Source organism: Montipora foliosa, chromosome 4 (assembly GCF_036669935.1).
Source record: "Montipora foliosa isolate CH-2021 chromosome 4, ASM3666993v2, whole genome shotgun sequence".
Lineage (NCBI taxonomy): Eukaryota > Metazoa > Cnidaria > Anthozoa > Scleractinia > Acroporidae > Montipora > Montipora foliosa.
The window spans coordinates 28,679,515-28,707,014 of NC_090872.1; the positions used below are offsets into that span (position 1 = coordinate 28,679,515).

The 27,500-nt window shown below is 39.5% G+C and overlaps 1 protein-coding gene across 2 annotated transcripts in view; it reads left to right on the forward strand.

The window, feature by feature from the left end:
• Positions 1–24,584, forward strand: part of LOC138000527 (lethal(3)malignant brain tumor-like protein 2) — a 33,836-nt gene extending 9,252 nt beyond the window's left edge. The window contains exons 4-19 of one of the 2 annotated variants that reach the window (XM_068847011.1): positions 2,770–2,913; positions 6,229–6,289; positions 8,570–9,087; positions 10,205–10,253; positions 11,135–11,229; positions 13,123–13,384; positions 13,808–14,137; positions 14,474–14,562; positions 14,888–15,128; positions 15,668–15,750; positions 15,951–16,180; positions 19,131–19,261; positions 19,351–19,588; positions 20,662–20,867; positions 21,828–22,183; positions 22,954–24,584. In XM_068847011.1, the coding sequence (XP_068703112.1) occupies positions 2,770–2,913; positions 6,229–6,289; positions 8,570–9,087; positions 10,205–10,253; positions 11,135–11,229; positions 13,123–13,384; positions 13,808–14,137; positions 14,474–14,562; positions 14,888–15,128; positions 15,668–15,750; positions 15,951–16,180; positions 19,131–19,261; positions 19,351–19,588; positions 20,662–20,867; positions 21,828–22,183; positions 22,954–23,082 (3,162 nt within the window). In that variant the 3' untranslated portion in view covers positions 23,083–24,584. The remainder of the gene's footprint in view (positions 1–2,769; positions 2,914–6,228; positions 6,290–8,569; positions 9,088–10,204; positions 10,254–11,134; positions 11,230–13,122; positions 13,385–13,807; positions 14,138–14,473; positions 14,563–14,887; positions 15,129–15,667; positions 15,751–15,950; positions 16,181–19,130; positions 19,262–19,350; positions 19,589–20,661; positions 20,868–21,827; positions 22,184–22,953) is intronic. The other variant, XM_068847012.1, reaches the window with a different exon arrangement.
• The last annotated feature ends 2,916 nt before the right edge of the window (positions 24,585–27,500 follow it).

The following is a 27,500-nucleotide window of genomic DNA, read 5'->3' on the forward strand; positions in this document are numbered from 1 at the left end:
GTCTGTGTCTGTTAATTTCACTGATAGCCTCTTTCTTCTCTCATAATTTGTTCACGCAAATTTTCGCTCCACTTTTCTTTTAAAAGATTGTAGGCTTTTACATCGGATAGAAGAGCTCAAAACGCATCATCAGAAAGGAATGCAAATGCGAGAAATATACTCACAAATAATTATTACATCCAGTTGAAGTGTGGAAGTTAACCGTAACGCTAAACCCTAACCCTAACCCTCATTTACAAACTAACCCTAACACCCGCCGCACTTCCGTTGATGTAATAATTATTTGTGAGTAAATACAATTGAGCCCCAAAATCGGGAAGAATTTGTGATGCTGATGAATAATAAAGTAGTTTATATTTCCACAACGATGGAATTACCTTGTGATAAATAACCTTGTCTAGAAGAGTGAATGCTTGTCTTTGCAGAAACAATGGTCAACCTCGAGAGTTGGACGACTGTAATCTTTGTGTTGAATTCACATATTTTCTTGGCGACTTTTGTAACACAACAATAACAAAACAACAATCTGATGTCTTGCTGTCATTTTGCCACAGCTGTATCCAGTTGTTAGTAACACGCAAGGTAACTTGATCACAGGCAGTCACTGAAATCAATGTCACGTTCGATTTTGCGATTTACTTGTGCAGCCAAAAGAACAATGGAAAAATTGAACGTAGCAAAAATCTCCCAAAATGTTATTCGTTGATGGTAACTTCTTATATTTCTGGCACAAAATTGTTGTAAAATTTTTTACTCTCAATCAACTCACTCACTCACTCACTCACTTTTATACCAATTGTATTACAAGTAATTGTATGATCTTTTTAGTTAATTAGTTATTCAAGTAGATATCATCACCTTTATTGTAACGAGACCGATACCTCCCTTTGGAGAGTAAGGCGCAATAAAGATTTACTGTTTACTGTTTACTCACTCACTCACTCACTCACTCACTTATTGCCCATGATGCCCTCTGGCATGTAGGGCAGCAACAAAAGACCTCCATTCTTGTCTATCCTGAACCTAAAGTCTCCCGATTGAATCCCATGTCTCCCCTATTGCTCTTAGTTCTTCCATAACAGTCCTACGCCAGGTGATTTTTGGCCTTCCTCGCTTTCTCTTTCCCTCCAGGGTCCAGTGTACCGCAATTCTAGCATTGTCATCTTTATCCCTTCTAAGGACATGCCCAATCCAACACTTCCTAAAAACTTCCTTGTGCTCTACCTTAATTAATTAAAACTGTGTATGAATAATTATTTATTTACTTTTGCATCAATATTTGTTTTGCATAAAGCAGACTAACAAAATTTGTACCTTGCTTAGTTCGCATTCTGACAGCAAGTCCTATATTTTGAGGTCTCCCATCCAAGTAATTATTAACCCTGCCCAACAGGGATTAACTTCAGTGAACTTTTGTCTTACAAAGCTTTCAGAGGCTCAGAGTCCATGCTCAAACTTGTGGTGAAAAAGAAGTTGTAAGGGGACTTGAAAATGATCAACATGTCAGCCTCAAAGCCAGTGTTTCTCGATTCTCTTTTAATTTCTTCAATCCTTCTGAGATTTAGTACTATTTTTACTAGTAACCACATGTCTTCTCAGGGGGCTATTTACCTAAGACATCTATCATGGCACCATAACGATATACAGTACCAAAACAATATTGTGCCACATGTAAATAGCAACATGTACTATTAGAGCTGCCTATTAAGCAAAGATAACTTGAATCTCCTGGAAGACAAAACGCAGCTCAGTTGACATGACACAGCACTCTGTTACTGCACTACCACACGTACGCATTGCGTACCTATTTTTTCTTCCCGGTAGTATTCTAGTGCAATTCCAGAAAAACAAAACACAGCTCAATTGGCAGTTATGGCATAAAGCACAGTGTCAAGTTACTCAACTACCACAAGTATGCACTGTGTACCTATTTTTTATCTGTTACCTTGGAAGGAAGCAGCTAATGCATAGGTGTTATAATTATTTTATAATGTACAGCATACATGTATGTATCATTGTCAATTAGTTTCAAACCTTTGAATAACTCCTGAGAAATTAATGGCTCAAATCATTATTAATTTTGAGGCGTCTGAAACCTAAAATTATTCTAACTTATATTTTATTGTTAGTAAATAAAAATTTCGCTTGACTGAAACTGAAAGTTGTGTGATTTAAAAATACATGCACGTGTACATTTATATACAAATCGTATTGTGTATAAAAACTATTGTAAATAAGCTGGGGCGAAGTCCAAAGATCATAACATTTTTGTGTGCAAAAGATTTAAGAAAAAATTCTGCACACTAAGAAACTCAATGTAAATAAATATCAAGCCAGAAGGCTCTGTTACTGGATTTAAAGGTATGATTCTGTGATTGTTTGAACTTTGTGCCAGCAGTTGTTAATTATTATATAATTTTTATCCTGTTATACAACAGTACTAGTTTTACAGCAGATTAACTAGCATACATGTACATGTTGTGTTTTGAAAATGTAATGTAGTGGTCTTGCATGACTCACAATTTGGTTAATTATTTTTCTAATGGTAGGTGTAGTGCATGAAATAAAATAATTTAAAAAATAGATTTGATGTACTTATACTAAAAATTAGTATTGGTGAAACAAATGTTAAGGTGAAATATCTTGCTTATGATAACAGAATTTGTTCAGTAATTTTAAGTTTTCTGTTCAGCTGTTCATTACATGTAAGTTTTATACTTTTGTGGAATGCCGCTGCAAGCTGATTTTTTGGAATATATATTTTGGAAGGTTGACGCAGAAGCAGAAAGACAGGGTGAAATGTTAGCTTTTTATGGTGAAGAAGAGACACGTAATTATGGCAGTCCAGACCCAGGCCCAGCATTGGAAAAAGATGATGCCGGCACGAAGCCCGCAGATCCACCAGAAGTGAAGGTTAGGTCTCCAGGCCTGTTATTAAAGGGCAGGAGTTTGGGGGGGGGGGGGGGGGGATTGTGTTTCCCCACCTACAGCACATGTCGTATCCTTCACTGTACCTGTAACTACACGTACCTTCTTTGTGAGTGACAACTAGAGAATCAATTAAACAATGCTGGGTTATTTTTGTCTATGTTTACTTTTCACATTTTTGCTTTTACATTTACAGTGTACAACTGTACTCGAAAATTCAGGAACAGATGGCAATATTATAGATTGGACCTTGTTGACTAGTCCTCTTATTGTTTGTTCAGTGTCAATCACAGTTTGCCATCTGTAGCCCAGACAACCCTCATACATGTACACACAGATAAATTGAAACTAAGGGAACAAAGTTACATATCACAATACCTAGCCACAGTACATTGTACATGTAGGACTCACTGACAGTGATCACTTTTTTGTGTTGGATACATATACCTAAAGCAGGAGTCACAATTATTTTTTATAATAATTATTATACTGTTTAAAAAGCGAGCAGCAGTGCTTTATCAGGTTTAAAAACACAAGCTGTTGCCGAGTGTTTTTAGACCTAATAAAACGTGCTGCAAGTTTTTTTGAACGCTTCAAAAACATTCCACAAAAAGCGTGTCCCTCGGGAGTCCGAACAAAGGTTCAAATTGTGAGAGGAAGATATTAACATACAAAAAAAACAAGCTGGACATTATTGCTATTCTTGATAATTATAAGAATTCTAACGAGGAGTGTTTTATTTCGTTTAAATCTCATTTACGTGACATTTTATCAATATCATTATAGGCTATTAGCTTCATGAATTATTAATACGTTTTTGAAAAAAGCATAGAGATGGCAATTTTGTGGAATTGAGTCAGTTACAATACACAATATACATGTACAATACAGTAACCTTTATTTAACGTGGTCAATGTTCTTAGCTAATTAGCTAGTTTACAGACATGCCTCGAAAAATGAGGACCTAAATAATAACAATAATAATAGAATGAGGTTTCTCATAAAAACATATAGAAAAATATATGCCTATAGTTAAAAAATATTAAAACTGAGAGTAGATCACAAGATTTTTACATAATGTTGTAAAAGATAAGCAAGATATATTTACATGTATTTGCGTGAATTAAAATGTAAAATTTGAGAAAATCCAGCTTAGGCATCAAATTCTTAAATATTCCGATTTTATTAGCAGCACGAAAATTATCTGGAAGAGCGTTCCAAATTTTGCATGCAGTATAACACCACGATTTGAGTCCTTAGGTGGTTGTATTTACTTTGGTGAGCTCAAGGATGTGTTTTCCTCTAAGATTATAAATAGTTGATCGTTCATGCAATAGCTGTCCTATTACTCTAGGGACTTTATATCCATGAGTAGCTTTGTAGACACTGGTAGCCATTTTCACAATTTTCTGATTTTTTGGGGACAACAGGTTTTGGTACTTGGTTGACTTGTCACAGGTAACAAAGCAAATTGCTTGTTCATTGATTTTTTCAAGTTTGCCAGACCCTTTTTATCACAGTGATGCCATGACTCTGAGCAGTAATCAAAATGCAGAGCAATGAAAGCATGGTATATAGACCAAATGCATAAATGGTGGCCAAAAAATATTCTTTTGTTTATGTGCTAATTAGACTCGCTAGCCTCGCTCTCAAGCAACATTTCTTTTGTATTTTGTACATGCCTACAAGGCTAGTGAGTCTAATTACTGGGTTACCTATGGCAAACCCAGTCGAGGTCTGCATTTAGTTTGTTTGTTTTATTTTATTTATTATTATTATTTTTTTTTCTGTGTTGGTAAAAGTCTTGCCTGTCACTCCCCTGGTAAGTGGTGTCTTTGTGCATAGAGCCTTCTGCGCGTATTTTCTTAGGATCGAGAGGGTAGTGGAACTGTGTAGATTTCTCTGGTGGACACAGTAGAATCATTAACTTAGCCTGCAATGGCGTCGAAAGTCATGTAACACGAATGGCGTTTTAGTGGATCCTTAAACAAAATATACCCTTATGGAGCGCAATAATGGAAAGTCAGTTGAATAAACTAGGCAGGAATCTCAAAAGCGACGAGTACTGGACTTCGACAACAATCTATTCCCCGTCGAGACGAAAACAAAGTGAGCTGTATTTACCTGAAGTACATAGTAATTTGACACGATTGAGTTTCTTGTCTTCACGCATGCAATGAAATAGGAAGAAGTTTTCGCCTCTGAGAGCAAATATGTTGTTTGTTTCAATAAGTTTTTCGCTGGAAAAGGATTCTGTGGTATTTTCTGCCTTTGTGAATTATAATGTCATGTTGTGTATTGAATTTTCGAGCTTAAGGTTGAAATGTGATATGGGAGAAGTTTTTTAGTATTGCTCTGTAAGCAGGAAGGGTTCACCAGGCCTGTTGGAAGCGTGCTTGAGTTTCAACAAAATGAGCCCCAAAATCAGTGAAAAATTGTGACGCAGATGAATAATAAAGTAGCTGCTATTTCCAAAATGATGGAATTACCTGGTGATAAATAACGTTGTACGCGTCTTGGAGAGTAAATTTTGACTTTGCATAAACAAGAGTTGGGCCATTGTGATCTTTGTTTTGACTTCGCTCATTTCATTGTCGTAAGGAGACATTGCGAGTGGTATAGCTATGTTGTTCTGATAAAGGAGGTATTACAAAATTGGAGGGTTTGTGATCACATAAAAGATCAAAGAATAAAAGGCATGTATGGAGTTTAACAATGTCAGGAAATTTCAAAATGCCTAGATTGACATAGTCGGGGTAATATTATCCATAATAGAAACATCATTAATATTATTACTCTTATTGCCTTATTCTGAAGTTTAACTACATCATAAATAGAACTATAATAATTGTTACCCCACAATATAGAATATGTTAAATAAGGATATATAAAAGAGTAGTACATATTATGGTTACTTTAGACACCAGTTTCTTTACTTTAGTCAAAATGTTTATGTTTTTACTTATGTGGGCTAGCGGTAGCACTCATGAATAATTATTTATTTTTATTAGCCATTTATAATGACTCAGAAAAGTGAAAAAAGTAGGTGGTAGTGAAATACACAGGGTTCTCATTAAGTGCCGGCAGCCGGCTGAAAAACCGGCTACTTTAAATTTAGAGCCGTCTACTTTTCGGTCATAAACTTGCTATAAACAAGTGGCACTCGCTTCTCCCACCGCTTACTTTTATATTTAAGCCATCTACTCCAAAACTTATTGAGAACCCTGAATACATGTATTTTATCTGTGTAAAAAGTTGTTTCCTAAGTGGTACAGGTAATTTCAATATTCTTTTTAACAGGTCAAGGAGGATTCTCCTAAGGAGGTGGTGCCAAAGGATGAGCCTCTCACAGAAAACATGGGTAATGCAAGCTTCTCTGTCAAGCATGACAGTGTTCAGGGTCATACAGTTTTGATTTACATGTATTGTAATTCAGCTTGAACCAGTAAACATGACTTTGAGGCTGTGGTAAAGAAATAAAGGTCTTTAAATGAAGGTTTTTTTTTTTTCTCCAAAGCCTCACTGTGATGCATTTTGTCTGAGAAGGTTCAAATCTTAATAGATCAAAACTGGGCTATGACCAATATGTACATGTGACATCGCTTGAGATACAATATATATGTTGAACCCATTTCACACTTGTGGCAAATTGGTAGTTTGGCAACTTGGCTACTGTACAAGTATGTGTATAATCGTAGTAATACTATGTACAAAAAATATATTGCACTAGTCTCACGCATTTGGACAGGACTTCCTTTGAAATTGATCTTTGATTCTCAAGTCTGGCGTTTGAATGATGTTCAAGACCTTAAATTAAGAAAAGACTCTTCAAGGGATTTATTTCCATGACTTACTATACTTTTTTCATTGCTCTTTGTTTCATAAAAATTACAAACAAATACTACGTGGATACAATAAAAACTAGTCTTTCCTTTCTTTCATATCTGTGAAGGCCAACATGTCACTAGGGTGAATTGGGCTTCACGTTACAATTTACAACAGCAGTTCTTATTCATTTCCACTTGAGCAAACCTAATTGTTTCTGCAGTACTTCACTCAAAACACTGTCTTCTTCAGGGCTGTCATCCTTCTTCATAAGTTTCATCATTAAACTATTGTAACTTTTATTATTCATTTAAATAATTATTACCTTGAAAGGATATTTTTAAAGGCATTTACATGTAATTGAAAAGTGTAAGTAAATGATTTCTTCTTAAATTAATAATTATTTTGTTACATCTTAAATTAATTAATTAATGCTACCAACTGAACCACAAAGTAAACACAGATTTTTGCAGCCTTTTTAAACCCAGATTTGAAAAAAATAATAATTAATAGTCACTCAAGAAGGGAATGTAATTTTGACAAAACAAGCAGATTGTCAGATCATTGATTGACAACTACAGTAGATTTATTTGATTATCACAGCTTGCAATGATGCTTTAATGCTGGAAGAACACAGCAAGAATCACTTAACATTCATGTCGTTCTTAACATTAATTTTACACCTCCATTTCTTGAAAGTACCTAAAACTTTGTCTTGAGTGCTTTACATGTAATTCAGGCTGTAACAGGTTCTTTCACAGGGTACAAGTCTGGTCAAACAAGTCTACATGTGTATCCTTTGCTGATGGTACTGTTAGGCCTAAGATCGAGTTTAAGCTTAAAGATTGGCCTAAATATTGATGTTTTTTGTTTGTTTGGTTTTTTTAAAGATAAGCTTTGGTAAAGAGTTTGTGTTGTTTCAGTATTGACTTGACCTGTGACCTTTGTTTTTGAGCTAAATATGCCCTGCAATCTGCTTATCGTGAAATATCAATGATATGTTTGTCTTTTTCAAGAAACTTAGGGGATCTTGTCCAAACAAATAACCTTTAAAACTTTCAGGACTCTCATGGAAAAAGCACTGCCTGTAGGTTTATTAAAATTGAATGAACTTTTATGATAAATCTCATTAAGTGTCCACAAACATAAAACCCCTCATAAACATCACTTTTGTCCAGGAATGCAAGCAATAAAAATCACAAAGTGGCTCAAGAAATCGTGTACTTAAACGTTTAGCTACAGCTGTAAAAATGGTGCTGTGCTTAATGCTCTTGATTCGACTTAATGGGAAACTTTGTCTACCTTGAAGCATCGTAAATGCCAGACGTTATGTCATTCGTTTCACTTCTGGTTACCATGGAATGTAGTAATTCATGTTTGCATGAAGAGCCGAGCGTCTGTCTCCGATGGTAACGCTTAATAGTGCATGTCTCATTGGTGTGCATTTCTGGACAAGAGTGAGCTCTTGAATTTAAAGTGGTGGTGCTTGATTTCTTTCTTTTGCACACTTTTTATGTGTGCATGTATCTGACCGGTGGGGACAAGAAAATTTTGGTCATGGGGGGAGGGTGGGAAGCAGGTCTGACCCAAAAATCTTGAGGTTTAATGGCTGCTGTCTTAGTCTCGTACCCAGCCGTTCTTTGTGTGGTCACGCAACGCTCCTCCCCACACAACCAACATTTGTGTCGGGAGGAGAGCGGCTGTGTAGCAGACTACTGCTGTCTTCATCTTATGCTAAATGCTCATAATTTCTGTGGTAACATTTTCTCCAAGCTCAACTTTCTTTCTAATGTGGTAACTGTTTTATCTGATACAGCAAAGTGTGAATTCTGCAACTACATTGGCATAAGGGAATCCTTTTTCTCAAAGTCCAAACGCTTCTGTAAAATGGAATGTGCAAAAAGATACTCATCCGCATCCAATATTAAACAGAAGTCAAAAGGAGACAAGATTGGGACTTCAAAAAAGAAACACAGAACTTCAGACCGACACCATAAAGTTTCTTTAAAACTCGACCTTCTTTCTAACCTAGTGACTGTTTTGTCCGATACAGCAAAGTGTGAATTCTGTTGCTACATTGGAGTAAAGGAAAACTTTTTCTCAAAGTCCAAGCGCTTCTGTAAAATGGAGTGCGCAAAAAGATACTCTGCGTCGAATATTAAAAAGAAGTCGAAAGGAGAAAAGATTGGCACTCCAAAAAAGAAACACAGAACTTCAGAAAGACATCACAATGCAACAGCAGCAGCATCTGCTTTGGCAGGATCAACTTCTGCAATAGCTTCTACAGCAAACACAGCTTCCAGTGGGAATGCTTTAGATCAAGTGGGAGATGAGGTACTGTATTTGTTGTGGCGCTGTGTCTATATGTATATTACTGTTAGGCTGTCAAGATTTTGAAGTTAATAGATGATGAGTTGTCCAGTGATTGTTGAAATATAAAAAAACCTCAAACTTGATTCTTTTGCATCGTAGGAACTCCAATTACTTCTTTTCTAATGAAACAAGTAAAAAACGTTCCATTTTTTTTAATCTTATTTAACTTCTATCCATACTTAATTATCACCAATGTTAATGCCAACCATTTTAAAATGGGTGCTTAGACATAAATCATGTTTATCAGTACTAATTATAGTAAACACTTCAATATTGTAAAGGCCTTCTCGATTTCCTTTTATCATGAAGTATGTGTCCATGCATATGGTGTGTTCACTTATCAGGCCTAAAAGCTATATTTGAGCAGAAAATTATTTCTTGTGAAGTAACTCTTTTGTGAGTTCTTTTGTCGCAGTATTAAAACTATAGTGGTTGGTATTGTTAATAAGCAGTTGATGACTTTCCCAAAAGACCAAAATATTCAATAAGTAGATCAAGGCTTTCATTCATGTATCGCACAAATTGCCGTTATGTTTCTTTGTTAGTGGCAAGAGGGAATTTAAGATCTGGCGTGTGCAGTCCTTGTCAGAGCTATGCATGAGAAAGAGAGTGCAAGTCGCAATTGCTTTTGCTCTGTTTTCTGATAGGAGAGATTTAAGCGAACCATCATGCATAGTCATGGTAAATTGCGAATTGTCTACTTTACTAATGGCAAGTTCCTAGTGATTCCTGGGTAGTGCGAGTGGGGACAAAAGTGGAATGAACTGCCAAACCAACCGTTCCCTCCCTCTCACAAAGGACTGGAACTACGCAAGATTCACTAGGAGCTAACCAGAAGCACAAATAGGCTATTTTCGTGAATGACATCAACAACCAAAGTTATGTCAACTTTACCATCCAAATGTTGTAATCCTAGTGGGGTTTGAACCAACTTATTAAACAGCGTGGAAAAACAATACCGGAACTATATTGGTAGTTGTGTTCAAATGTTGCTGTGGTCAATACATGTATGTCTGGAAATCACTCTTAAGGTGAAGTTCAGTGAAAGTAACTCTATGTTATTCACATTTGATTTAAGGATGACATTGACGCACCCAGCGCAAGTGCAGTTCCATTGTCGAGAGAAGGTACTTTGAGTCATTTGGTATTTTGCGGTTTGATTGTTATCGGCCTTTTAATAACACATACGCATAATTCGTCCAGACGGATGATAAGGCTCTCTCTTCATTCGTGTTTTGTTAAGACTGGACGAGCTAAAGCCGTGTTCACACTCAACGTTGATTATGATCAACTGAAGTAAATACCAGGCTATCATACTCCTTTCAATTTTATTCAATTATGGTTCTGTTCACATCTGCGAAAATTCAAATACAATACGCAGGGTAACCTCGCAGTGTGAGACAAAATGGCGCCGTATCGCGTGGCTGCCACTATTATCATCACCATCATGTGCTTGAGGCGAGAAGAGAACCAAGGATAGCTTCCGAGAATAGAAGAAGACAAATCCAAACGATCGCTCCATAAAGCGATTAGAAGTTTCCTCTGCTCATACCACCACGTGCTCGCCATTCTGTTCAATTACGCATTGTAATTACTTCAAACAACCCCTTTGAGGTTGTTTGAAGTAATTATAATCGAGTTATAATCAGGGACTGCAAGTAGTTGATGTGAACCCATTTCATATTTAATTCGATTATAATTCGATCATAATCTAGGCCTAATGTGAACACGGCTTAAGTATCTGAGGCGGATTCTCGGTTTGGGGTGAATTAAAGGACATATTTGTGGTGCGGTAAAAACACAGACACAGATGCAATTGCCCGCCTTAATTGTCATGTTGTATCACCAAAATCAATAACAGAATTTGTCTTAAATGTGTCTGGTGGCCGTCTTTATGATGTACAAACAGAACAGACACGAAGATCTTTGCGCAAGTTTGTCCATGAAAAAAAACGACAATTTTCTTTCTTAAGTTATTCCACTAACGACAATCCTTTTTTTCTGTAAGATGTTGGCGAGAACTGGCAGAATCGCAGTTTTGATTGGACAGAATACTTGAAGAAAACAGCTGCAAAAGCAGCCCCCACTCATTTATTTCAACACGTAAGTAACGCCACTGTTCATCATTTGAGTAATATGCAGTACCGATAAGTTTATGACCTACTGTAAGTTTGTCAGGCAATGAAGCTTTTAGACAGTAGCTCAGTGGAAGAGCATCCGAGCAATTAATCGTACGGTTATGGTACATTCGTCATTCGAGTCAATAGAGGGATTTAGCCTCACGTCAAACGTCGAATGGACTCTGTTAATCTGGAGTATTTAGTTCACAAAAAAAAACAACAACAATTCGGAGTCTTCCTTGTTTTTAGAAGAAGACGCTATATAAAATGAAAATTTTTACCTGTCCAAATTTTGCCAGTTTCGATGAAGCTGCTATGTGAGTCAACACGAGTTCATGAAGAAAATTGGAAAATGAAACTTATTTTTTCCTTGTTTGACTTACCAGAAAATGGTTTTGGTTTTTATTTTTTTTTCACAAAAAAAAACTTGTTATGTAGAAGACAAACAAGAAGAAACAGCAACCGGCAAAGGCAAAAAATGGCAGGAAAATTATGGTCACTTTTGCCGTTCGCGTTTCACGTAAACGTCATGCTAAAATCTCTCCATCACCAAGTTGTTAAAGGTAAATTAACCACTGCAAGTTTGAAGATTTGTAAGCTGTTTCGAGCGTTAGCCCTTCGCTAGAGTGAATTATTCCGACAAAGAGCTAACGCTCGAAATGTAATTCAAATCATCCTCAGAAACAGAAGCGAAGCGTTCAGCCATTTTGTTTCTGAGGAGAAGACTCCAAGGGGCTTAGTAACCAGGCAGACGTTGAACTTGACATGATAAATGTAATATCTGCAGTAAATATTACATTTGTCATGTCAAGTTCACAAGCTATTGTGAATTGATTGAATGCTTTCGACCAATCAGATTTTTCATAGTGATGTCTGATTTGCCTCGACTACGTCTCGGTAAATATTTAACAATTATTCCACGAGCGCGCGTTTGATATGAGATGATAGATAGCCAACGAGGCGCGTAGCGCCGAGTTGGCTATAATCATCTCATATCCAACAAGCGCGAGTGGAATAATTGTTTTATTAAAAACGCCCCCAAAATATAGAAAACTAGACTACAATAAAAATAAAAAGGCTCAAAAAATCACGCATATGCTTGCCGTGTTTGTAGTGTTTGTATCATGGTATAATGGCTCATAACCCATGATGGCTTAGCCAATCAAAACTCTCGAATTGCATTATCCAATGATCCACTTTTTAATAATCACCAATATTCACATAATTGTTAATTAAAGGGAAATGGTGGTGGATGCTTACCGATCCGCGAAGCTAAATGGTTTTAGCACTTTTCGATAGACGCCAAATTTGTAATATTTAACACTGAACTATTCACCGAAGTGGATGTGGCCACCGACACTGACGGCTTTAGTTGTTTTAGTTTTATACTAAAACAGTGAGATAATGTGGCACAAAAAAGTGAATTTTATCCCTGCAACGATTACAATATTTTTGGGTGTAAATCCCGCACAAGTTGCTCGGAGGTAAATAGCAAATTTTAAGGATATTCGGAGTTTGAGTGGGCAATCAAAACGCGCCTTCAACGCTGTCTACTGTTTCAGTATATAGTTAATGTATGGTCCCGAGGGACCTCATGTTTCCCGAGACGAAGTCGAGGGAAACATCAGGACTCGAGGGAAAACAAAACTAACTAGTTTCCCGAGGGACAAGACATTAAGTGCTTTGTGTTTATTTAGACTTTTCCTGCAACAATCGCAGCAAAACATCCGGAGCGGGCAACAACTACGGAATTGTATCCCGGTTGGGTTACATTTGAATTTGATCACGTGACTAAGAATCAACCAATGACAGTGCGCGTTTTGTTGAGCGAAAGTCTAGGTATATAACAATAATATTTGTTTATTTTTGGTTTCAGGTCAGCTTGAGCCCTTGTTTGAAGGGCGTGCATGTTGGAATGAAGGTCGAAGTGGTGAATTGCAGCATGGATGTTGTGGATGATACAGATGTAGCTTTTTGGGTGGCGACAGTCATTGAGATCAAGCATTACATAGTTCAGCTCCGCTATGAAGGTTACGAGTCCAGTCCAGCCGGAGACTTCTGGTTTGATTTGAGATCGAAAAACATCCATCCAGTTGGTTGGTGTGCCAAGAGAAACAAACTGCTTATCCCACCTCCAGGTAAATTGCTTTTGGTTTCAAGACTACATTAAATTACTCAACATTATTCAAGATAGATATTGAATGATTCGTAGCACGCGAGGTAGGCTCGAAAATTTTTGGAGATTTCACGAGAGGGCCTTCAGTGATGTCAGTCGGTGAGAAGTTGTTAATGGCTTTATTTTTAGTCCATTTTAACTGTGGTGGGGCATGACCGCAAATTGATTGAGAAACACTCTTAGCTAATTCACTCTTGGTCTTAAACGTCGCGAGGTGAGCCACTGGTGCGTGGAATGATCCCAAAGCAGTCATATAAAGGGGGTATATTGGACTGTGCTTACCGCTTTAGTATTCCAATTTAGGCGTAAGTACGTTGATGAATGTTACAATAAAGTTTACAGGTATTCAGTTTGAAATTGTCATTGGTGTCGTGTTTTTCTCCAGCGATCAGAGAAAAGTGCGGGAACTGGAGGGACTATCTCTTCAAATGTCTATCTGGAGCCAAGACCTTCTCAGCTGAATTTCTACAACAGCTGCAAAGTCAAGCCTACAACAGATTCCAAAAAGGAATGAAAGTTGAGGTAGCAGATCGCAAGAATATGTATTCAATGTGTGTAGCCACCATCGTGGATGTCATTGGCGATCGCCTCAGGATGCGATACGATGGACTCGATGACGACGTAGCTGAGGACTTCTGGTGTCACTATCAGTCATCAGAGATCCATCCTATTGGCTGGTCATCTTTGGTTGGGCACACGTTACAGCCGCCTATTGGTAAGCTTAGTTGCCTACGCGAATTCTCTATCTTTCGATTTCTGTGGAAGTCCCTGACTACCACTGTCACTTGAACCACCCAGTGATACAAAGGTCTGCAAAGTTGGCGCTCTATAACACGAAATATCTTTTCGAATTGTCACACTCTATGAACTAATTTGTTAGACAACATATCAAATAACAAGTTATGTGTCTGGCCAATCGCGTGAGGTTGGAGCAGACATAAATTGACCATCAGAACTGAAAATTCATCTTTGCAGCCGGCACGGAGCGCGGAAAATACGTTTGATCAACTGTCGAGTTGGTTTACTAATTCAACATCATTTTCAATTTCAGGATGGAAGCACAGCCTCAGCAAATGGAATGAATTTTTAGCAGATGATTTGGCAAATTCCCTTGATGCACCTCAAGAATTTTTTGTGCAGGTTTGAACTTTTACTTCTCTCGTATTTTCTTCACAACGGTTCGACAGTCTTCGCAAAACTTCTGCCTGTTTGAAAATGTACGTGAAAGGCAAATGGACCACTGGGCGATTCTCCCTTCGTGGAGGAACTGCTCTTATGCGTGAATGAAATTCAAGAACATCAAGTTTTAATGGTTATCCCTGTCTTTCTCCTTTTTGCTGTCGATGAAATGCGTCCCGAAATTCCTTTATCGCTGGCTTATGATGTAGGTGAGGCCCTGTAGCATCAGTTATGTTGGATATCAGAAGAAGCTTATTTAATTTCCTCTCTCTTTCCATTTTTTTAGGATTCCACCGGTACTGCCCCAGGTGTGCACCAATTTAAAGTGGGCATGAAATTCGAAGCTATTGATCCTTTTAACCCCAGCCATGTATGCGTCGTCACCGTGATCAAAGTGCTGCGGTTTAACTACTTCGTTCTTGGGGTGGACTCATTGGCGACTTACTTTGTTTGCCATGCTAATTCAACCAATATTTTTCCGTGTGGATGGGCGCAGTCGTATAATCTCCAGCTGCATCCACCAAGAGGTAAAGTATGTTTTATCTTTTCACAATTTTTCCTTGGTATTTGATCGCGTGATCGTGGGTTTACAAGCACTCGTAATGGCTTACGAAGCAAGCCATGCACATTTCGAACACACGAAAACTGGAGCAACAATATGAGGGAATACTCAACGGAGAAAAACGCCTATCAGTTTTGGCGTGGCCAAAATGCAATTAAAAAAGTCTCTCCGGGGCTCTTGCGGAAGCGCTTGCTACAAAGGTTGTAGTATAAAAAAGTCTGTAGCGATCGCATTTGCGTCGAATGTGGAGGTTACTCGTGACAGCGTTAGAGGAATCCAACAGGCTTAGAGGTGGATCCTCGTCATTTTTCGTCAACGAACGGAATCAAACGAGGCTTTCCCGGCCTCACCTTTGGTGGGATACGAACCTAAGCAGTTTCTTACACGCAATCGGAAGGTTCGAATCCTGTTTGGAGTTCCCGCGTTTTTTCCGAGTTCCGAGTATCCACGAACCATCGTCGGAAAGTACATCTATTCAACTTATTCTTTTTGATCCCGCTACAGATTACACTACAGTTACATTCAGCTGGCCTGAATATCTCGCCAAGACCGGGGGTATCGAAGCTCCATCATATTTATTTAAACAGGTAAGCGATAAAAAATACCTCTTACTAACCGAGTTCGAGGTCCGTGCTGTAACTTACGGACCGAGGATCCGTATAAGTGACGGTACGGACCGATACAACGATGTTAGTAACACCGAACATTGATTATGTCTCTGAAGGTAACAAGGCGCGCCGAAAAACTAATCATTTTTCTTTTTCTTTATACTTTACCCGTAAATCAGGAGAGTAGAAGTGAAAACGGATTTAAGATAGGCAGCAAACTCGAAGCCGTGGATCTGCGTGAACCAGCCCTGATATGTCCAGCAACAGTAACTGATATAAAGGGGCCTCTACTGAGAATTCACTTTGATGGATGGGATGAATCATATGATCAACTGGTTGATATGGACTCCCTGGATATTTTCCCAGTTAGCTTCTGTGCCTCCGTATCACATCCTTTGCAGCCGCCAGGGTAACTATATCCTTATTTGTTTTAACCCTGTCATTTTTTAGGGAACATGTAACTCGCGTGTGAAAATGTTACCACGCAAAGACGACTTCACACCGCGTCTCGTTCTCGCAAGGACCACTGTCTGAAGCTGTGGATGAATGAATTAACTTCATCTATACATGTACTCGGAAATAATTGTTAGCATACAGTTGGTTTTCGAATTCGCCGAGTCCCCAATTATGTAATAGACCTTATGCATAAATGGCGGTCACATTTATAATTCTTTTGTCCACGTGCAAATTAGCCTACCAAGCTTCATTTTAAAGCAAGAATTCTTTTCAATTCACTGTATGGTATGGAGGCCTGGTAGGCTAATTTGCACTTCAACTAAAGAATTATAAATTGACCGCCATTTATGAATAAGGTCTATGTAAAAAGGTAAACTGTTCATTAACAAAGTAATATTTCAAAAACGAGTCCAAGTGTTTCATCAGGGTTTCCAAACACAGGGATGTAGCTAAGAATAAATTTATCCTGTTAAAGGTTCTCTTGAGGCGATAAGTTCATGCTCTGAGCGTCAAAGGGATCTGGTAAAAAGATTGTTCCCAGTGTCTCGCAACACCCGGCATTCTTCCAGATGGTGAATACGCCGAATTCGGACAGAGAAGACACGCACACTGTCCTTAAAACAACGATTTTATTTCATTTCCAGTGTCGATAAAGTCTAGTGATAATACTAACAGATATTCAATTGTTTTTGTTAACACATAGAATGACTTTTAAACTTTGTATAGAATAATTTGCGATCTTCTCAGTGACTACAATCGACGGCCAAAATTCAGCCGGCGATCACCCCTTTCTCAGGCGACGATTTTCACTGGCTGCCGGCGCTTAGCGACATCCCTGGAAACACGAAGAAGAATTTGAGGAATGTTTTCGAGTGTTTGGAAACCCTGATGAAACACAAGGCACGAGTTGAATGGCTTCTCAATCGGAGCCTAATTTTGGAACGATGAAACAGAAAACAAAAAAAAGCACACGTTTATTTAGTTTTTCGTTTTCTTTTTTCCATTAACACATCTGCATACTGGCGTTAGATATTGTTTTTGTGTTTTATAACAAGTTCGGCTTTTTATTTAGAGTCATTTTCATTTTGCATTGACCTCCTCGGTTTTAATTTTGAGAAATGGACGAAGTTACAAACTCAGCGCTCAGCGGCCGTATTTCTAAACTAGCAACATTTGTGGAAGTCTAGTTTCAAATTCAGTCAGACCACTTACTTAAAAAAAAACCTTTAAGGGGGGTTCTTTTTGACTTCAGGCCCTGTTCTTATGTACACTCCCATCGGCCATTTCTCAGGTCCGAGAACGGCGATAGACAACCCGCTTTGTGAACACACTCAGTTAATGAACGTTGACCATATTTGGTGAAGTCACGGGACCACAATAGAAAACACCCTACAACTAACGCAGGATACAATTTGAACGAATAAAATTCACATGATCAGACGTAGAACTTCAGTAGCGTAAATGCGTCGTATGGCTTTGTTGAAATTTTGAATTTTGTCGAAGATGTTACGTTTCTTAAGGGTTATGATCACAAATTTGTAGCAATCATGTACGATCTACTTTTAAAAAACGATAATCCCATACGCAGGATGATGCGGGTGGTTTTTATCTTTCCTGTCGTGTGGAAATAATAGCGTTGCGACCATTTTCCTTTTTTCTTTTGAAACCCGCATCTTTTTCGGATGAAGACTGACACTAGTTACGCATACGCATTCTTGCATATCAGTTCAAATTAAGCTAGGGATTCCACCAGTCTGGTTTTGTCTCTTCGTGACATGTAAAGTAGGCGTTTTTCGCATTCTTTTGTCTCGAAAACCTCTCCTGAAAATTCGGTTCTTGTAAACACAAACTCGGAGTCCACAACTTGCATCATGTTGGTAGTTGCGTGATTAAAGTAGTGTCCATATCTTCTTAAAATGTTTTGCATTTGACTTGTAACTATGTGAGACAATTCCGCGTCGCGTTGGGTTGATTTTCATCCTGTCCAGCTGGAACAGGAAGGCCGCTAACTGCTGATTTTTGCTTTTGGAGAAAGAGGTAGCTGTATCGTTCGAAAATTTGGTCGGCTTACCTTGCGTAGAATTTTTTTACTTGTTTCTTGAACAGTGGTTGTATGATCCACTAGTTTCTCCGGCCAATTGATTCGACTGCGCAGTCGAAGCTGACAGCCCCTTCAAACTACGCCTCGGCATTGCGTGAGACATAATGTCCTAAACAAGAACATAAACAAAGGATCACAGATAAATTCAAGTCTTTTAATCAGTTTTTCAGAGAGTTAAACGTTTCATATTTTCCGCCATTGAGATGCTCGGTCAGCGGGCGGCACTTTTGCACGAGAACACTGCTAACAATTCGCTAGCAGAATTTCGTTCCTAGCAACAGGCTAGAAGTTAAGAAGGACCCCCTTAAATTACGATAAAAGAAGCTGCCTTAAGATAAATATTCGCAAAAAAGAGCTTTAGTAAAAACAGAACGGTAAAAATGTGATTTTCACATCAGTACTTGTGCGCTAGAGGTTGAAAGTATAGCCAGAAGTGAAACTCGCCATCTCGTTTGCTATCATTGCGAATTTTCAAACCGTTTGACATTTCAATTCCACCGGTTGAGTAAAATGATTTTGAACCTGAACGGCCTCAAATGTCCTTGCTCTTTCAAGTCTACAAATTTGCTCAACCCAGGACCCTGACCAAAAAAGACCTTTGCCCTGGGGAAGATATCAGTTATTTCATTCCGGATCCTTAAGTGTCGTCATAAGAAAGCCCGTGACTGTGCGATTTGATAAATTTACAAGAAAGAGGTTCGAGAGAAGATTATAAGAATTTCTCTATTTTCAGAGTTCCAGGGGTCAAAGTGTCCAAATTAAAGTTAAAATAGACTGAAATATTTTCTTTTATGATTTGTAGCCCAATGCCAGACAGATACGTGGAGCGGTATGGACCGGTAACAGATGTCAGTCGACAAACTGTACCGAGACCCATGAGCCGACCAGTAAAGAGGAGAACCTCCACAGATGATGACGGCCAGAAAAAGAAAGGTTAGTGGGAAGAAGAAAACAATTAACTGAATAACACCACCCATCTCAACTTATGAGTGATTATTGATCATTTCGTGTTTGTCTTTCAGCCGCTAAACCCCTGTATCCGCAAGAAATCGTCTATATAAACAAGCGCTGTTGCCTGGGCCCCAACCTGAATCGCGACCTGGTGCGCAGTCTTCCCGATGCTGTCCGCGGCTCCGTTGTTGGACCTGAAAAACAAAACATTATGCGCCTGTGTATGCAACATCTCGTGTCGTCCTCCCTCAGTCCCAAGCAAGTCTTGGAACTATTTAGCCGCGAATTTTACCAGAGCAAAAAGAATAGGTACAAAGACCAAGTGTTTGTGAACAAAACGTGAAGTAATCATTTTGTGTTTTTTACGTAATTTCGCTGTTAGTGGGGTTTTACAGGGCTCGAAATTGCGACCAATACAGTCGCATTTGCGACTAAATTTTTCCCTTAGCGACTAAAATATCTGGAGAAGTCGCAAATTTGCGACTTGTTGTCACCTTCGCTGTTTCGAAACAAAAGGGTTAGCAGTTGCCACTTTGCTGCTACTTTTGCTAAAATAAATAAAGAAATGACAAAGTTATTTTGTTTCTCGCTGTGACTTTTCTCTGAAGATAGCGTAATTGTAGAGTAATTTAGCTGCGATGTTACGTGCACAGCTCCATTTCTTCGATCATTCGCCATTTTCAGCGGTTTCTTTACACACAAGTATTGTGGGCTCATATTTTTTTGCTAAACCGCTGACAACACAATGCAGCGCGGCGATTTTGCGACTAAAATTTGCGAAATTGCGACAAAATTTTCGTATCTTATCGCAAAATGCGACTGGATTTTTTCGTTAATTTCGAGCCCTGTTTTATATTAGAGATGAGCACAGAAACATTTGCCTCACAATATCTGCCAATTAGAGGAAAAATAGCAAAACCCAGTGTTACTTGCTCCCACACTTTTTCCCGCGTTTAGTGCCGGCTGCATGTTTGCGCTACGATTGGCTCATTTGATTTTCTCCGTCCACTGTGATTCCTCAGTTGTTTTCACTAGTACAAACATGAACCAATCAGAATCATGATAAGAAGCCAATGCAGTTGCCCAAAGCGCGGGAAACTGCACGGTTCGTTGGGTGGTGAAAAAGTGGCACGTAAAATGTTTTTGCGAAGAAGGAAATAGTTTAGAATTTTTGACCTCACACTGTTAAAGCTGGTTTTTCACCAGTGACGCAAGCATAACCATAATAAACACACGCAAACTTTGTAACAAGGCACAATTATTAACAACAATTTAATGCACATGTGTATGTAGCTTGTGCCTATCCATGCGTCAATAATGAAAACGAACTTCAAGGAACGATTACATTCGTACCAAAGCCCTCTTTTGTTGTTTTATTGCAGGGAGTTACAGCTCGGCGGTACGGTTTGTATCGAGACGAAGAGCAAGAATGGCAAGCGGCTAATGCGGCGTGTCAGAGTTGTGAACAAGGCAGAACATTTACAGCCGTATCTTAAGCGAGTCTGTGAAGTCCTAGGGTGTTGCTCAGAGTTCATAAGTTCCATTCGATATCCCTTGGGGCACTGTACACAAACTTGCTGCTTAAAAGGTTAGTGTTAGGTTGTGTTCTATTGAGTTCTACTTCGTGAAAAGCGTTCTTGATTGGATTGGTTAATCACTCTTTCAATCTGCTCCGAACGTGGTTGAAATGCTTGAAAACGACGTATAGCATCTGATTTCGTTATTTTGGGCTTAAACTGGTCTAGCATGTCTCCAGCTGCTGGTGACACTTGGTGATAATTATTACCAGGAGGCAAGAGATACCTTGTTTTGAGCCGTAAAAGTTTGCAAGATGTGTTTTATTGAAAAACTACAACTTGCAACGAGGCCTCTGACTTTTCAGTCGTCCTCTCGCCCGTTGCTAAGCAACTAGTTTCCTAAACTACGACCTGGCCAAACAAGTGAACCGATTTTGGTTGAATCGGTTGATGCCAAACGACCACGACCATGGATACAATATGATTCTAAGCTCTGTATGGGGTTTTTACAACAGAAGGCATCAGACTTCCAGCCTCCGGTCAGCCTTTTTAATGTGTTGGTCTATTTCAAGTAGTACACGTGGTTCCATTTTTTCCATGGACCACTTTCATAAATGGCGACCACCTTTACTTTCCTTTGTATTTATGTTAATTAGACCTACCTCCCTCGGTCATTTTGAAAGAAAAATTCTTTTGAAACTTGCGAGTCGTAGCTAGGCTAGATAGGGCTATTGGCATTGAGACAGAAGAGTATTTAATTTGGCCGCCAATATAAAGAGGAACCCCTTTACTTAAAGGCCCACATTCGCCCAAAAGTCATTGCGCACCGTGACTGAATTTCCTGTGACACGGAATTACTTAAATATCTGACATGTTGTTTCCCGCGTGATTCGCCTGAGTGCCTTTAGCCAACCACATCGCGTATTTGGACAAGTCGTCATTCGAAAAACAAAAACAAACGACCGCAATGACTTTTGGGCGAAGGTGGGCCTTTAAAGAGACTCTTTTTCTTTCCGCTTCACTCCTTCCAGGCAAGGATAACGGGGTCACCTCATCAAGCGACGGACGCGCTCTCCATGATTCGGCTTCAGGCGTCCCATCGCCAGCCGGCCTCGTAGGTCTGCCTCTGCATACCAAATATCAACAGCACTCTGCCGGAGCAGTGTCGCACCTAGCCACGGAGAGGGATTCATCGCACGACTCCATGGTTTCCTCCACCAGTAATCTTCCCTCATCATCCGAATCGCAGGGATCAGACGCCGCTTCAGTGCTCTTATATCAGAGCAGTAACAGCGGCAAGGACCCTCGTCTGTGGAACGTACAGGAGGTCACTAACTTCATGTACTCCATCGGATGCTCGAATTACGCCGAAGCTTTCGTCAAAGAGGTGTGTATTTCTCTCGTTCATCGTGATAAGAGGACTTTTCGCTGTGAAGTTAAGCAGTATTCTTGTTTCTAAATGAGTTTTGTAAAGTCCTCCTCACACGTGAGATGTGTAAGTAGACGCAGACGCAAGTGCGTTCACTCTTTGGACGCAACATAGTTAATAGAGGGGATGGTTTGGAAGCTCGGCAAACATCAAAGGGGCAAACAAGATGCCAAGATTTAGGTTGGAAAGTCCACGACCGCGCTCATACACTATGCATAAATTACGTAACCAACACGTTTCTATTGGTTAGTTCCTCAGTTCAGGAGTAAACAACTATTGTGTTTTGTGCACGGTCATAGCCAAAAAAGAGAACAAAAACCTACAACAAAGAAACTTGTCTCGTTTCATAACCATTCTCCTGTAGTAACTATGGATGCAAGTAGATTGGTCGAAAACTATACCCCTGCTCTGTTTCCGTTTCGTTTGGGTTTGCGTTTACAATGGCTTCCTTAAACTTGAAAAGCCGTAAAGCAAAGGCAAACAGCGCGTTTGCCGCGAGGAAAAGAAAAATGTATTTTTGGCGTGTGCTCATTTGCTCTTCAGTTTTGGCCCTAAATATAAATGAGTTTAAATGTCGAAGACTAAGGGCTATCGCTTGAAACGTCAGCCATTTTATCTTTTCACGGTGGCAATTCGATCTTTTATCAACTCGTTTGATAAGGTCAAAGAACGCTGACTTGTTCTGGAAGGGTTCCCTTTGAATTGTCATTATTTTTTTCCTTTTTTAGGAAATCGACGGTCGCGCTCTTCTACTACTGACGCAAGAAATGCTGGAGTCGTTAACTGAGAATAAACTCGGACCCATGACTAAAATCCAGAGCGCGGTCAAAGCTCTCAAGCAAGACTGGGGCATATGAAAAAATTAATTCAGCTAATATATCATGAATCATTCCATTTTATTTCGAATCATTGGCATATACCGAATGCGAAAATGGCCGGCAATAAATTATTCTTTTATGCTTGTGCAAACTGATCTGACTAGCCTCGTTTTACAGCAAAAATTTTTTGAATTTTACATGCGCTAACGAGGCTAGTAAGGCAAATTAACACAGACAAAAAATAAGCAATCGGCGGTCATTTTTGCATTCTGTCAATTAAAGATGTCCTAATGGCTATCTGAGTTTTGTAGGAAAATCGGTACTCTTTGTAACTATTTTAATTTTCCCAGCTCTTCGTTTTGTGGTCTGAATCGACGTGCAAATTCTCCTTTTTCGTCCCGTATGTTTTTATAGCTCAAGTTGGGAGATTAGAAAGTTAATGTAACCTTTGTGTTTGTTTTGATTGAACATGACACAAAGTCCGACTGGGAGTCGATATTCTCAGGAGAGTTGGGATTCGGACCATTGCAAGGGACGAAGGGCTGGAGTGTAGTTGTGTAGGCTTAATGTTAAAAAATATAATTATGGATATGAATTAAATATGTCATGTGTCCTGATCACGGTAAGTCGTCGGAGCTTACGCAAGGACAACAACGACGGCTACGAGAACGCCACAAAACAATTAAATTAATGAGCAAAAACAATACCTCAGCACGCCGCGCACGTGCTTTTTGCATTTTGGTACATTTCTTTGCCGTTCTCGTCCTGACAACAGGGAGCTTAAGCAAGGACGACGACGACGATTCGTCCTGACAAAAGGGAGCTTAAACGCCACATAACAATAGGTTTAATTACCAAAAACAATAGCTTTGCACGCGCTGCACGTGCGTTTTACATTTTGATACATTTCTTTGCCGTTCTCGTCTTGACAACGTCGTGAAATTATCAAATTTGAGGTCATCATGTGGAGGACTAGAGCACCTGGCGATGAAGTTTCAGTTTTTTTCTCCAAATATCCCCACCGTTCTCACCAATTTAAATCGTGGAATGTGGACTCACACTTTCTAAGCCGAGCGACTTGGAGTAATCGCAAAATTATTGTAGTAACGGGAAATAATATTTTTAGACAACGTTCTCGTAGCCGTCGTCGTCTTCCCTGCTTAAGGTCCCTACTGACGTGAATTGGCCAAGTTTGAGGTTGTGTAGAGGACGTGAGAACCTAAAGAAACGTTTTAATTATTTTCCCAAAGAACCACACCGTTCATGCTAATTTTATTCCTGCAATGTTGATACACACTTTCCATTCCGAACGACTTGGGGTTATAACGAAATTATTACAAGAACGGAAAATAATATTCTTAGAAGACGTTCTCGTTGGGGGCGTTGTCGTCCACGCATAAGATCCCTATTTACTGGCTTTAGGACTTTCATTTCTTGTTTTGTCCTGTCACTGCATTGTAACTTGGCTATCGTACTTCAAACCTGTCGATAATCAATTACTTCAAACAGATCTCTTGTAAAAATATATGTTAATGAATATGTGCAATGGTGGTGCTGGTTTCTGACCTCAGATTCAGTATTTGATGATTGCTGGTATGCAGAGAATTTTTACTAAAATACTCATGCGCAATTGAAATTTGGAAAAACTTTAATGAAGTTACGCAGGCAATCACACAGACATCGACTATAAAGGTAACTATCAGTTATTATTTGAATCTTTTTTGGCCATTTCCAGCGTGACAAGTGATATTGATTAGGACGTTTATCGATGGTGTTGGTTTAGTTACAGAAGTCATTCCTTCAATGCAGGGGCGGACCCTTCTTTCTGAGATGACCTGCGGCTTTCTAATACAATATGTATTCTGGTATTCTGCAAAAAAAAACGTCACCAGTTAGTTACGCCAATCCTTAGTGGTGCACGCCCTGCTAAGAAAATTCCTGGATCCGCTCCTGCAAGAAGTCATGAAATTTTAACGAGAACTGCGGGTGAGCTTACAACGTTGTTATCTGTTTTCTCTGGAAGACTTCCTTTGTCGGTTGCGTTGCGGTGGTCAGAACTGGAGGGAACTTTGTCAAATCCCTAAAGAGGGAACAGCGGGGACCTGAAAATCCCCCCTTTTCCTCCTCTTTTTGTCTGCCTCTAAGGCTCACTTACTTGTTACTGGCCCCCAACAGGATCCCGTTCACAAGCTAGGAAATCCACCTTTAAACTTTTCATTAATCAATTCGCAATTTCTGTTAGGGACAACTTGCTGTCCTCGTCCTCTGATTTTGCCTGTTGTTCACGGGCATTTAAATCAGAGAAAATGGGCAATCTACTGTTGCTCAATTTCCAAATTATTGTTCTTCCCTTTTTAAAGAAACTACTCCAGCAGTTGCAATTAATTGAAAATGTATTTTATTAGGTTTTGATTCTTCTGCAGGCGACTTCATAGCTCTAGGTAGCGCTTTCTTATCTCGTTTCTCACTCGCTAAATAACGTTTGATAACTTGCGAGCACGACCCCTGTTATAGCGATAGATTCGCGCGCGAGTGGCACCAACAGCTCGTGTACTGCACCTAAGTTCTCGATCGTCGAAAGGAGGTATCCTTGTTAACGTTCAGGTTACGAAGATCCTGAGATATGCTTTCCTTGGTATGGTAATTTTGTATTTCAATCCCAAACAGGAAAACATTAGAAATTAATTATTGACCATATTTCCTTTATCAAATGGCAATCTTTCGCTGCAAAATCTGTATGAAGCTTTCTTTTTTACCGCCCTTGTCGCAAAACTCAAATCCAATTTAAATCTTGTACAGTCCAATTCTTAATTATGTATAATGAAACTTAAACTTAAATAGATTTGCAAAAGGTGTTAGTTGCCTGCAAATTTGTGCTTGAATAAACCAGGGGATGTCAAACTCTACAGTCTCGGTCGTCCCAGTAACTTGTGGACCAGGCGTTGTAAGGGTAGTGGGAAGAGAGGAAGAGGAACGGCTCTCCATGTTATTTCATTGATCAGGAGCCCGTTACTAGGAGCGTACGACTTCGCTGTATTTGCACAACGACATTTTACAAACTGAGTTATGTTTAGATTGATTTTCCCGCGAAACCAGACCTTTACAGCCTATCACAAGTCTTGCGTGAGAAATTATTACCCATAGGATTGAGAACGGTCACTCGTGCAAACCAAATCTTATTTAAGAACTCGTGTTCTTAAAAAGCTTTTTGATTGGTTATTTTGATTTTGATCAAATTCTACTGAATGATCGACCACTTTTGTCCCGATTATATGGCGATGGCAAAAACTTGAGCGAAGCTTGAACATCGAGCAGGATTGTGAGGTTGCGGAGCCGTGTACAGTAAATGCGATAATTTTTGGCACCATGCTGGAAACTTAAGTTATCGACCTTTTCACGTGCCCAAGGCTGGGAGGCGAGCCACCTTTGGAAATGGGAGAAATTCGGCTAAATTCTCGAGGCACTCAACCTTGAGCGGTCGTGGAAGCTGCACGCGCTGTCGTTTTTATTATATGGGTGGAGGCACAGGCGCCGCAAGCTCAGTGTGAGGGAAGCCAACAAATATATGGATTTTTTATGGGAACCCCGATAAAAGACCCGAGAAGATAATTTTACGAAACGATTCTCAATTAAAAAGCCTAACCTTATTGCCATTGTGGGTCGCTTCCATCCTGTGTGTTTTTTCCCAGATTCGACGCGAGTTAAGCCATTATCAGTTCCTCCGTTGTCAACGATCATGGTAAAATACCAAGGCTGAACACTGAATTCTCAGGAGCCCACCAAATTGAGTCAAATATTCCTGGTTAAAATGTTCCTTCGGCCACAAATCCAGCGTAGAATTCAAGGGCAAAGGTTCTTCTTTCATTTCGATCCGTTAGCCCTGCCAGTGACGTCAGGCGGCTGTTAGTGTCCCAAAACGAAACGAAACAACGATGGAAAAGAACCGGTTTCACTTTGAACACCACACGGCGACCGTTGAGTTCGGTTTGGTAACGAGTCTTTGTTTGTGGCTCGGTAACGAGTCTTTGTTTGTCTTTGTTTGGTGACGTCGTCAGGGACGACAAACAAGACAAATCAAGACTCGTTATTAGGCCTAGGGTTGTCTGCCCGTGAGCACACTAGCTAAGTAAAGACGAATCCCATGCCTCAAAGTTGAGAGTTATGACTGGAATGAGGTGAGACACTTCGTGACACGTCACGTGGCAATACCTGACAACCTCAGTGTTAACCCGTTTTGAAAGATAAACAACACTCTATGTAGGCAGAGAATAACTGCCTACACAGCAAAGGAGACTATTCCAGGCATAACCCAAATTCTAGAACTTTTTTTACACCAGGGAAATCGGTTGAATGTTACGGCCGCGTGAAACCTGAACAAGAGGGATGGGGCGAGAACCGCCAGTCGAGTGCTGACAGTAAATCGTGACAGTGTACGTACGTAACGACAAAATATGATG